The 13,405-nt window shown below is 39.8% G+C and overlaps 1 protein-coding gene across 10 annotated transcripts in view; it reads left to right on the forward strand.

The window, feature by feature from the left end:
• The window catches only part of TJP1 (tight junction protein 1), a 259,393-nt gene that overhangs the window by 162,054 nt on the left and 83,934 nt on the right, over positions 1-13,405 (forward strand). For all 10 annotated transcript variants that reach the window (XM_086364090.1, XM_086364091.1, XM_086364092.1 and 7 more), the window contains one exon: positions 13,169-13,225. In XM_086364090.1, coding sequence (XP_086220216.1) covers positions 13,169-13,225 — 57 coding nt within the window. The remainder of the gene's footprint in view (positions 1-13,168; positions 13,226-13,405) is intronic.

Below are 13,405 nucleotides of genomic sequence, written 5' to 3' on the forward strand. Positions count from 1 at the left end.
AGGCAAGAATACTGGCGTGGGTAGCCATGTCCTTCTCCAGGGGATCTTCCCGGCCCAGGGATAGAACCCAGGTCTCCTTCATTGCAGGCAGATCCTTTACCGTCCAAGCCACCAGGGATTGTGTAGGTTGAGTTTATTCATTTCATGGCTGTAATATTCCATTGACTGAATGTTGCATCATTGGTGGGCATCTAGATTATTGTAGATTGTTTCTGTTTTTTGACTGTTAAAAATAGTGCTTTTATGAACATCCTTATACATAAATTCTTGTGCATATATGGACATGTTTCTATTGATTGATCATCCAACATGCTTAGTTTTGCCAGTTTCCCAAAGCCGTGGTACCAGTTTGCACTCCCACCAGTGCTGAGTTCTGATTAGAGAGTTCATTACTGTTTTTTTTTTTTTTTAAGCTTCCTGTGTGGTTGTGTGTGCATTTAGTTGTGTTTTCAATTTGTATTACCCTGTTGAGTAAGGAAGTAGAGTACTTTTTCCACATGTTTACTGACCATTTTGATGTCCCCTTGTTTGACGTGCTCCCCTCAAGCCCCCAGTCCATCTTCTCTGTTAGGTGCTCTGTCTTTGTTGATAGGAATTCTTTTGTGTTTTCTGAATGTGAATATTATATATATATGTATATATATGTGTGTGTGTGTTAGATATTTGCAGATTATTTTTCTACATTTAAAACTTGCTTATTAAGCTTTTATATTTGAAACAAGCTTAGTGAAGCAGGAAAAAAAGGCACTATGCCTATAAGAGCCCCAAGTGGCTATAGCTAAAAAGTAATACAGATTTGCCCTGGAAATAGGAGCATAAGGTTATGAAAAGATTGTAAGCAGTGGATGAAGCATTTACTGGAATGGAAGTCCAGCTCGATGAATGAGCTTCTTGATGGCAGGATGTTTCTGATAGGGGACCACTGACACAGAAGAGAAGGCCCAGAGGCTCCACAGGTTGGAAAGTCTGAGGTAAAATGAAACTTCGGAGGTTACTTTAAAAGCCCAGTTTTATGTGAAAACAAACATGCTGCTTCTCTGTTGTGTATGGAAGAAGTCTTAAGCTACCCAGTGGCTGTCATTCTAACTGGTGCATTTACTTCCTTCTCACTGAACCTGATATGTTGCTGCTTCCACCTTAATTTTAGTGAGCTGTCTGGCCCAGGGGAGTGAGCCTGCATGAGGCTAAGCAGCTGAGACCTTACCTCAGACATTGTGATTTGTCTAGTTTGAGGATTGAGGTGGAGTAAGGAGGCTGATTTTAAAGATGTGACCTTTTAAAGAAATGTGTAGTGTACACATTTGTACAAATTTGCTGTTTATCATTAAGTGCTTTGTTAGAAAAATAGCATAGTTTTTCATATATTTTATTATTTAGAAATTGAAAAGATTTTCTGAAACCTTTTGATTTTTTTTTTTTTTTGAAAATCAAATAGTGGTTTAGTGAGGAGAATGAATAATAAGAAACTCCACAAAACTGATATATTAATTACCCATTCAGGTTCCTTCAGTGAGTTGATTATTTTCTTTATCATCTAAAGGAAGAATAATTTTGGTTTTGTTAGGAATTTGATGAATTTGCCTATATATGATAGTTCAGAATGTGACTTCTTAGATGTTCTGCTCAAAGCAGATGTAATCAAGATGACATTTTTTTGGTACCAGCAATCTTCAGCTCCTTAACTCTTGTCATTATCATTCTTCTTTCTTCTATTTTTTTTTGGCTCTGTGAATATTTACTTTTAATATAACTACAGTGGTTTATAATATCAAGTTTCAAGTGTTTAGCTGCAGATTCTTTTACATTATAGGTTACTATGAGCTATTGCTGATCCTGCTATTGCAGTTCCCTGTACTATACAGTAGGCCCCTGTTTAATATATAATGGCATGTATCTTTTAATCCCTGTATATATGCCCAAGAGTGGGGTTGCAGGATTATGTGGTAGCTCTGTTTTTAGGGTGATGTTTGTTTGATTTTTATTAGAGTATAATTGCTTTACAATGTGTTACTTTCTGTTGTATAGCGCAGTGACTCAGCTAGACATACACATATATCCCTTTTTTGGATTTCCTTCCCATTTAAGTCACCACAGAGCATTGAGTAGAGTTCCCTGTGCTATATAATAGGTTCTCATTAGTTATCTACTTTATACCAATCTGCTGCTGCTGCTGCTAAGTTGCTTCAGTCATGTCGGACTCTGTGCGACCCCATAGACGGCAGCCCATCAGGCTCCTCTGTTCCTGGGATTCTCCAGGCAAGAACACTGGAGTGGGTTGTCATTTTTATACCAATCTACATAGTATCAATAGTATATCTATGTCAGTCCTAATCCCCCAGTTCATCCCATCCCTATCCCCCTTTGCTGTGCATAGGTTTGTTTTCTATATCTTTGTTTCTATTTCTGCTTTGCGAGTAAATTCATTTGTATCATTTTTCTAGATTGGGCATATAAGCTATACTATATATTTGTTTTTCTTTGACCTCACTGTATGACAGTCTGGGTTCATGCAGGTATCTTCCTCTCGCAATTATTGTTTGTAGATTTTTTTGATGATGGCCATTCTGATGGTGTGAGGTGATTTGCATTTCTCTAACAATTAGTGAGGTTGAGCATCTTTTCATGTGTCTGTTGCCCACCTGTATGTCTTTGGAGAAATGCCTGTTTAGGTCTTCTGCCTGTTTTTTGATTGGATTTTTTTTTTTTTTAATATTGAGTTGCATGAGTTGTTTGTATGTTTTAGAAATTAAGTGCTTGTACATTCTTTCTCGGTTTGTAAGTTGTCTCTGTTTATGGAAAAACTTTTAACTTTTGAGTTAATGTTAGAGAAAAGTTGTAAAAATACTAGAGTTGTATCTTTCATTCTACTCACCCTACATTTCCCATAACTGTAACTGTAGAACATCTATCAAGGATAAGAAATTGACATCGATCCAATAATAACTAAATGACAGACCACATTTGAACTTTGTTAGTTCATCCTTTTTCTCTTCTAGGATTCCACTTTGTGTTTAGTCGTTACTTCTTTTTGGTGTCTTTGAATCTGTAACAGATCCTCAGTTTTCCCTCTGTTAATGACTTTTTGAAAAGAACTGATTATTTTTTAGACTGCCCTTTAGGTTGGTTTTGCTCCCCTGGTAACTCAGTTGGTAAAGAATCCCCCTGCAATGCAAGAGACCCTGGTTCAATTCCTGGGTTGGGAAGATCCCTGGAGAGGGGATAGGCTACCCACTCCAGTATTCTTGGGCTTCCCTAGTGGCACAGCTGGTAAAGAAGCCCTCTGCAGTGTGGGAGACCTGGGTTCAATCCCAGATTGGGAAGATCCCCTGGAGAAGGGAAACGGGTACCCTCTCCAGTATTTTGGCCTGGAGAATTCCTTAGACTGTATAGTCCATGCGGTCACAAAGAGTTGGACACAACTGAGCGACTTTCACGTTCTTTAGTTTGGTTTCCGTTGTGTTTTCATCACTGGGATGAGATGGTGCATTTTTGGCAAGAATACTATAAAATACTTGATATCATGTTGTACACCATGTCAAGGAGTTCATAATGTGATACATCTTACTGTTGGTAATGTTTACTTTGGTTACGATGATGTTCTCTCCTGAAAAGTTAATATATTTCTAATTTATAAATATTTTGGAGGAGAGGATTTGAGGCTGTGCTAATCATGTTAATCCTCAAGCACTCACCCACCAGTTTTATCCTCTCTGGGTGGATCTTCATCTGCAGCAATTGGTGGAGTTTGCTTGATGGTAATTCTGTAGCCCCCTTTCCTTCCACATTTTTTTTTTCTTTCTTTTTTTTTTTTTCTCACATTTGTTAATTGAAGTTCCACTCTTAACAAAGAGCTGTCCCTTTCCCATTTTCATATTTGATTACATCATATGGATTCATGGGTTATTTTATGGGTTAAAAATCTATTATTATTATTTTGTTGCTCAAGTTATTCCAGATTTGTCCTCTAGAAACTCTTTGCTGCTGATTCCTGTGTTCTTTTGACAAATTCCCATAACTTTTTGAGCAGTCCTTTCATTTCTAATGCTGCATGATACTCCAGGTTCATCCTGAATTTTCTCTGACCCAACTCTGCAGCCAACCCCTTCTCTGAGAAATTCTAGTTTGTTTTACTAGAGACCAGTATTTAAAAGTTAAAGTCTCTGTGCTAGCCGTGCTCATTGCTGTTGGGCTTTTCGTGCTGCTAGGCTCTCAGCAGACAGCTGGGAAGTAGGGGTGTATGTGTGGATCTACAGGACTCTGTTTCTTCTGTATATGTCTACATGTGTATTTAAACCATGGGTTTATACTGATACCTCAGAGTCCAGTCTCACGTCATACAGTTCAGTTTATCTCCCTCCTTTTCTTATTTATAGCAATAGAAACCCACCTCTGATTATCCTCAGTGCATTTATTCACTCCTAGTGTACACACAAAGCAGTTTGCTTTTTTTACTCATCCCTCTCTCTAGGACTTGAGTGTGTGGAGGATAATGTACCATAAAGCAGGACTGGTGCACAGAGAACACTCAGAAATACCACTTCCCCATCTCTGCGGCCCCTTTCCCTTCCCTTTCTACCTGGAAAAAGTTTGAAAGGTCTTTTATCCATCTTCAGTCACTAGAAAATGTCAACCTAAGAAGTTTTATTGCCAATAACTGGAAAGCACTGATTTTTGGGGGAGTGCTGTAACTATCCCTTCGTGTACCTATAATGGTTAATGGTGACTTAATTAGCTGATATTCTTTCACTTGGATCTTAGGACAGCAGCAAATAGGCAATTTATCTGTAAACTTACTTAAACTTTGATCAACCAGAAAAATTCTAGGTCCACTTACATCTTTTGTCTAGCTCTTGATATTTTTTAATCATATCCGTCTCATCAAACAGTATCTGATGTCTCCTAAATTCTCAGCCAAGGAGTGTACACAACAATGTATTAGAAAATTTAGCTGAAGTTGAAATAGCAGAATTGGATGCTTTGTTACTTTCAGTTGAGGTTGAGAGGTTCAGTTGAGGTTCAGTTGCTGCTGGTTACTTGGATCGTTATTTTTAGTTCTTACGCTTAAGCGAGTTCTTATCTTGTATTTGTGAGGTTTGCTGAATTCCTCATGCTCTTCATTTGACTTCAGGTTTATCTTTTTTATTATCTCTTGAACAGGACATCTCTGTTTTGAAAGTTTGCATAACAGCCCTTCAGATCAATCCAAATATATATTTTCCCCACTTTTTAGCGTGTACACTAGTCTCTTTCTTTTTACTTCATTTGTGTAGCAGTGATCACATTTGAAATTAAATGCTTAACTGAAGGTCAAAGGGGCTTCCCTGGTGGCTCAGCAGTAAAGAACCTGCATGCAAGATAGGAGACACAGGTTCCATCCCTGGTGCGAGAAGATCCCCTGGAGGAGGGCCTGGCTACCCACTCCAGTATGCTTGCCTGGAGCATTCGAAGGACAGAGGAGCCTGGCAGGCTACAGTCCATGGGGTCGCAAAGAGTTGGACTCGACTGAACAACAACAAGAAAAGGTCAAAGAGGGATGGGGGCATCTGTTTTATTCACTAAAACTTAGGCTGTACTTCATAAGTTTCTGGCTCACCTTATCTCAATAGGTGATCTTGCTTCCTATTTTTATTTTGGATGGAAGGCTGAAAAAAAAAGAGAGAAACCCAACACTTTATAGGGGAGGAGAATTCAGAAACAATTGAGTGCAGCAGCTCTGCTCAGAGAGGAAGAAGCCCAGTAGCAGCCACCGGAGTGTGACTGCTCTGTTTACTGCTTGGTTTTCCTAGTGAGGACCACGGTCGTCAGCAAAGAATGCTCAGTGTGCTTTATTTAAGAGATGGCCCTGAATAAACTATTTTAAATACATGTTTGACATGGAAAGATCCAACAGTTTAAAAATACATGAAAATTGTATTCTTTTATGATATCTTGATTTTTCTATTTTGTCATCTTTTCTGGACAGTTGTTCAGTCTCTCAGCTGTGTCCAACTCTTTGCGACCCCATGGACTGCAGCACTCCAGGCTTCCCTGTCCTTCACTACCAAGTGCCATTTTTGTGTGAGTTCTTGCTGGCTGTTCCTTCTCAAGTCTCTGTGGTTCTTGCTTTTTCCCCTTAGAGTACTCATGTTGCACAGGGTCAGCTTAGTGCTTTGGTAATTGGAGCTTTCCCCTTGGGTTCAGAACTACTTTGTAGATTACCCCTAGATTCTTATCTACACCAGATCTCCTGTATCCACCGGCCTACTGCCTGTCTCTCTGCTTCAGTATTCCACAGGCACCTCAACTTAAAGGCGACTAAAACTGAATTCGTCATCTCTTCTGGTTTTTTCATGCAGCTGTCCAATTCAGAAGCCTCTCACCATCATCTTCAGCTTCTCTTCCTTCACTTCCACTTTCTAATTGGTCTCCCTGCCTCAACTCTGTCTTCCATGTCACGATGTCAGAATGGGTCCTTAGTATCTTTCCACTGAGCTCACTGTTGCTAGCCTGACATTACAAGACCTTTGGTGTACTGCTCCAGTGGCTCTTTTACCCACATGGCAGCAGCTCTGTGTGCAGCAGCAGCAGCCTATTGACATGCTGATTCCTCTCTGGAACCACCTTTTCCCACTTTCTTTCCTGGTCATCCTTCAAGCCTAAACTCAAATTTTGCTTTCTTGGGGACTCAGTCTCCTATCTTCTCAGTCAAGCCTTGTCCTCTCCACCTGCTGTGGCACCTCATGCACCATTTATCTAGTGTTCCAAACCTTCTCCTTGAGCCCCTCAGGAAGAGAGGATTCTATTCTTGACCTCCACAGCACTTAGCATCAAAGTCTGGATTGAATAAATGAATGGATTGTTTTAAAATTACAGCCATAAGGATGGTAGGTTTTGACTGGTTGTATGTCTCAGTTAATGTTAAGGAGTTAAGATTTTTCCTACATTTGGGGAACACTGACTTTTAATTTAGTCCATCCTGGATTTGGTCTTCTCCCAGATATAGGTCGTCATGATCTGTGGCTCAGACATAAACTCCTTATTGCAAAATTCAGACTTAAATTGAAGAGAGTAGGGAAAACCACTGAACCATTCAGGTATGAACTAAATCAAATCCCTTATGATTATACAGTGGAAGTGACAAATAGACTCAAGGGATTAGATCTTATAGACAGAGTGCCTAAAGAACTTTGGACAGAGGTTTGTGACACTGTATAGAATGCAGTGATCAAAACCATCCCCAAGAAAAAGAAATGCAAAAAGGCAAAATGGTTGTCTGAGAAGGCCTTACAAATAGCTGAGAAAAGACACACGAAAGGCAAAGGCGAAAGGGAAAGATATAAGCATCTGAATGCAGAGTTCCATAGAATAGCCAGGAGAGATAAGAAAGCCTTCCTAAGTGAACAATGCAAAGAAATAGAAGAAAACAATAGAATGGGAAAGACTAGAGATCTCTCAAGAAAATTAGAGATACTCAGGGAACAATTCATGCAACCTTGGGCATAATAAAGGATGGAGACGGTATGGACCTAACAAAAGCAGAAGTTATTAAGAAGTGGTGGCAAGAACACACAGAAGAACTATACAAAAAAGATCTTAATGACCCAGATAACCACGATGGTGTGCTCGCTCACCTAGAACCAGACATCCTGGAGTGCGAAGTCAAGTGGGCCTTAAGAAGCCTCACTATGAACAATGCGAGTGAAGGTGATGAAATTCCAGCTGAGCTATTTCAGATCCTAAAAGATGATGCTGTTAAAATGCTACAGTCAGTGTGCCAGCAAATTTGGAAAACTCAGCAGTCACAACAGTTCTGGACAAGGTCAGTTTTCTTTAGAGTCCCAAAGAAGGGCAATACCAAAGAATATTCAAACTACCACACAATTGCACTCATTTCACAAGCTAGCAAGGTAATGCTGAAAATCCTTCAAGCTAGGCTTCAATAGTACGTGAACCGAGAACTTCCAGATGTACAAGCTGGATTTAGAAAAGGCAGAGGAATCAAACCAGAGATCAAATTGCCAACATCTGTTGGATCATAGAAAAAGCAAGAGAATTCCAGAAAAACATCTACTTCTGTTTCATTGACTATGCTAAAACCTTTGACTGTGTGGATCACAACATACTGTGGAATATTCTTCAAGAGATGGGAATACCAGACCACCTGACCTGTCTCTTGACAAACCTGTATGCAGGTCAAGAAGCAACAGTTAGAGCCTGACAAAGAAATGGTTCCAAATTGGGAAAAGAGTGTGTCAAGGCTGTATATTGTCACCCTGCTTATTTACCTTATAGCAGAGTGCATCATGTGAAATGTGAGACTGGATGAAGCTCAGGCTGGAATCAAGATTGCCAGGAGAAATATCAATAACCTCAGATTGCAGATGACACCACCCTTAATGGCAGAAAGCAAAGAGGAACTAAAGAGCCTCTTGATGAAGGTGAAAGAAGGGAGTGAAAAAGCTGGCTTAAAAGTCAACATTCAAAAGATCATGGCATCCGGTCCCATCACTTTGTGGCAGATAGATGGGGAAACAATGGAAACAGCAACAGACTTTATTTTCTTGGGCTCTGAAATCACTGCAGATGGTGACTGTAGCCATGAAGCTAAAAGACACTTGCTCCTTGGAAGAAAAGCTATGATAAACATAGACAGTGTGTTAAAAAGTAGAGACATTACTTTACCAACAGAGGTCTATATAGTCAAAGATACAGTTTTTCCAGTAGTCATGTATGGATGTGAGAGTTGGACCATAAAGAAGGCTGAGAGCTTAAGAATTGACGCTTTTGAGCTTTGGTGGTGGAGAAGACTCTTTGAGAGTACCTTGGATGGCAAGGAGATCAAACCAGTCCATCCTAAGGAAATCAACTCTGAATATTCATTGGAAGGACTGATGCTGAAGCTCCAATACTTTGGCTACCTGATGCGAAGAGCTGACTCACTGGAAAAGACCCTGGTACTGGGAAGGATTGAAGGCAGAAGGAGAAGGGGCCGACAGAGGATGAGATGGTTGGATGGCATCACTGACTCAGTGGACATGAGTTTGAGCATCTTCTGGGAGTTTGTGAAGGACAGGGAAGCCTGGTGTGCTGCAGTCCTTGGGATCGCAAAGAGTCAGACACAACTTAGTGATTGAACAACAACAACAGATATAGGTTCTCCTTGTCCTGTCCATTCTTGTAACTTCCTGTCTTTCCACCACTTGGAATCTGCTGAAAGGACAGTGAAGCCGCCTAAAATTAGGATCTGAAGTTTTGGCAGGAAGCCCTTCACAGTTGGTGATCTGAGTAGTATCTTTGCCAGTTGGAGCTTAGAACAAAGAAACCAAACAAACTCTTTGCACTTTCTGAAAAGCAGCTTTTTGCTCCTTCAGAAATTGGAATTCTGGTCAGTGGATGCTGATTTTGAAGTTGTGTGTAGAACTCAGAGCCCAGTGGCTAAGAGTGTCGCTGTTCTTGATGCCCACACTGGTTACCTAATTAATGAATTTGCAGCTTGTTTGGAATTGGAATTACAGCCTAGTAGGATTTTGGAGCTACACAGGGCTTTCTCCTTGAGTTGATGTATCCCATTCCCTAAATGGGGAACACTAAGGTTACTTACCTATTTAATGGCAGACTTGGGTTCTGATCTTGGTGTTCATGGCCTCTTCATTTTCTGTTTAACAGCATGTTTCAGAATTACAGGGGTGATAGTACTGGAATCATTCTTATTGGAGCAACACTTTGTTACTTGTGGTCTCCCCACAAGCCTGAATATTTGGGGAATGAGACTCTTTACCAGAAATCCTTGTGCGACTTACACAATTATGCATTTGGTTTTTTCCAGTAAGAAAAATGATGAGTAGTAAGCAATTTTATAATAAGGATGATGTTTTTAAATTACTTATTTGAGTAAGTAGTAGATGAACTTAGCAGAACACTATTAAGTGAGAAGTGCTCACAGTGAAAATAAATTTTCCTGCCTGCCTGCCCCAGTTTCTTTTTCTCTACCCCAGAGGAGACAATCCTGGAGTGGAGAAAATCCCCTTCCTTCTTTTTCTAAAGTATCAAAATTTCTGAAGTACCAAATTTAGTAGTACTAAAAATGCTTTACTTCAGTTTTAGCCTTCATAAAACTGAGTGACTTACTTTAAGAATCTGCTCTCCCCACCCCTCAGCATTTTATGGTCAAATAGAGCAAAGTGGAAAGAATTACAGTGAGGACTTGAATCTCATCAGCTAAGAGTCTACCGTTGTACTTCACTCACTATATTTGTATTCTCACAAATCTGTGTTCTCATCCACTCACCTCTCAGTGCCTTCCGAAGTCCTCATAAAATCTGCCTAGACAGACAGCAGTGGATGGTTTCGCTGCTTTTGCCAGTGACAGAAGCCAGAGGCCAGAGTGGAGAGACGTGGCATGGTCAGTGGTTTAAACTGGGGATGCTCGTGTGCCTCTGTGTATTTGAAACGATAAGGATGAGCTGGGCATAACAACCTATGTTATAGATGTCCTTGGTTTAGTGTGTAGGCTAAGAGCCTAACTGAACATCCTTTTGCATATTTCATTCTCTCTTGGCCCTGTCTTGTTCACTGGTCTCCCTCTGGTGAATTGAGCTGTGTTCGGCTTTATCAGAGAAGTGAGCTGCTGTGTTACCCATTCTGGGGAATCCATTGAGTTGGTTGAGGCGTGTGCTTTTCTGAAGAAACATACTAATTTTGATTAAAATGCTGAGAACCATTGTTTTAGAATTCTTATTTTTCCCCTTATGTGAAATAATCGAAATTTCTCTTATTGTACTCATCTAGAAGCTTGTACCGGAGAAGGCAATGGCACCCCACTCCAGTACTTTGCCTGGAAAATCCCATGGATGGAGGAGCCTGGTCGGCTGCAGTCCATGGGGTCGCTAAGAGTCGGGCACGACTGAGCGACTTCACTTTCACTTTTCACTTTCATGCATTGGAGAAGGAAATGGCAACCCGCTCCAGTGTTCTTGGCTGGAAATCCCAGGGACAGAGGAGACTAGTGGGCTGCCGTCTATGGGGTCGCACAAAGTCGGACACGACTGAAGCGACTTAGCAGCAGCAGCTTGTACATTAAGACGTTATTGTATAAACCCCTTTCTAACAGTAATTTTTATAAGTAACGTAATCTTTTGAGTATTACTTGATTTTTCCTAAAAGCAAAGTTAAAAATAGACATTTGAAGTTCAAAGTGGGATCTAATGAATGTGTCTTAAAATATTTGGCAATTTATTCTGATTGGGAATGGAGAAAGAAAAGGAAAAAAAAACATAATGAAGAGATACCCCATCGTCCCCTCACTTTGAAGATGATCGTGTTAACATTCTGTATATCCTTTTATATATCCTTTGTTTTCCTATTCATGTTTAAACTTTTCTCTATTTGAAAGTGATCCTGTTAAAAATGAGGTAACAGTATACAAGCTGTTTCAGAATTTACTTTTCCTCCCTTCACATTAAATGAATTTTCTCATTTGATTTATATTCTTTTACAAAATGAAAAGCTATGTGCCATTCAAACTATATGCAGGACAATAAATTTTCATTCCAAAGGTTATGTTATGGAGGTTCTCTCCTGGTATAAGATCACTTTCAGTTTGCCCTTGTTAGGAAAGGATTTAAAAGCAGTGCTGCTGATTAAAGAAGTGGATCCAGGCATGATGAGCTTAGAGCCGTGCAAGCAATTCTTATTTTTCATAAGTCAGCTAAGCTTGGACAAACTGGCAGTTGCAGATTATTTTTATCATGTGTAATTTAGTAGGACTCTTTCTGTTTAGCAGAATTACTCCTATCATCACTGTGTCACATTGATGGAGGAATTTTTTTAAAATATATGTGTCTCTGTCATTTTTTAAAAAAACAAAACAGCTTTGTTTCCAGTAGAGGTCTCATTAAAAGGAGGTTTTGCTGCACTTGACTGCAAGATTGAAACAAAACGTTAGTGGACAGTTCTTATCTATGGTTGGGGACAGAGGGATCCTTTCTTTGCCTCTCGTTCATCTGGCAGGAAAGTTAATCTAGTGGCTCTGAATTGAGGGAAGTGGGCTTTCTTTATAGGGATTCATTTTCTCAGGGGGCATTAATGTTCGATTAAATTTGCTGTGGAAAGAAGTGGGCCCACAGCCCCATGGTGGATATCTTCTCATGATGCTCACGACAGCAGTGTGCTAGGAAAGCTCACCTGTGGCACAGACGTCGATAACTCTGGGTGACAGCAACGGCCTGGCAGTGTCATGCTCAGCGTTCTCCCTTCCACCCTACCTTTGGATAACTCTGGAAAGCCTTTAGACAAATTGTCAATGTCTGTATATGTTCAGCAACCCCAGCTGCAGAGAATGATAACACTAAAAGAGATTGAATTACTTTAAACTTCCAAGAGCAATGAACCCAATTTATAAGAAATTTACTCTAAATTCCTTAGTGCCCATCCTTTAGATAGTGATTTATTTCCCTCTTCAGTAAAAGCTGTGACAGGAGAAGAACCTGAATTATACGGACGTTTGAGCAGCAGCAACTCTGGGCGCTCGCATCACTTATTTTACCCAGGGATTCTTTGAGAGGGGTGGAATTGTTTGTTCTTTTGTTATGGGCTTGTGTGCATGATATGTATACTGGAAAAGCCCCACCCTTTTTTTTCTTTAGAGTAATAAACAAAATGTGAAGATAATTCTGTAGTAAAATGAAACTAGGTTGAGCAGTAGTGTTTCAGCTGATACTGAAGCAACCACTGACCAAACCTATCGAATGGTCTTATCTGTTTTCCTGTAATATGTATAAGTACTGAGTTCAGAGGTATTTGTTGTTTCCTTTCTTTGCACAGTGTAAGGAAAGCTTTTAAATGTTTTTATGTTGTTAGATACTTTAAAAATGCTGTTCTAATTTCTGTCACTGTTAACTTGCAGAATTAGCTTGAGCATTGATTTCAGCTGGCCTGAAGTGAGTGTTGAGTGGTGTTTGTCCAAATTAAGTTAAAACAAAGGAAGTTCCTGTGTATACTTTCCTGTCTCTTACAACAAAAACAGAAGCAAGCAAAAAACTTCTGTAATTATTAAGTGCTCTTCAGAGTACCTAATATTAAAAGTATGGATTTTGGTATTTTACTGTGCTAAATTGTTTGCTAGAGGTTCTCATCTACTTTATGAAAGACATTCTCTTAAAAGATAACTGTTTTTCTTTTCCTCTGTCAGAACACAACAATGGAGGAAACAGCTATATGGGAACAACACACGGTGACACTTCACAGGGTGAGTTCTGTTGAGTAAATAATCTGCGTGTAACTCAGGATCCTGGCAGTTTCTGAAAACAATAGAGGAAAGCCAGATGTCAGGAAGCCAGAAGAAAGGGGAAGAACTTTTCTATAATCCTTTGTTTAAAATCAGAGTTGCAATAAATTCTTTATTAAGGTCAAAAGTGAGCATGATTAC

This window comes from Bos grunniens, chromosome 21, assembly GCF_055505025.1.
Source record: "Bos grunniens cultivar Pamir isolate PY7600 chromosome 21, Bosgru_T2T1.0, whole genome shotgun sequence".
NCBI lineage: Eukaryota > Metazoa > Chordata > Mammalia > Artiodactyla > Bovidae > Bos > Bos grunniens.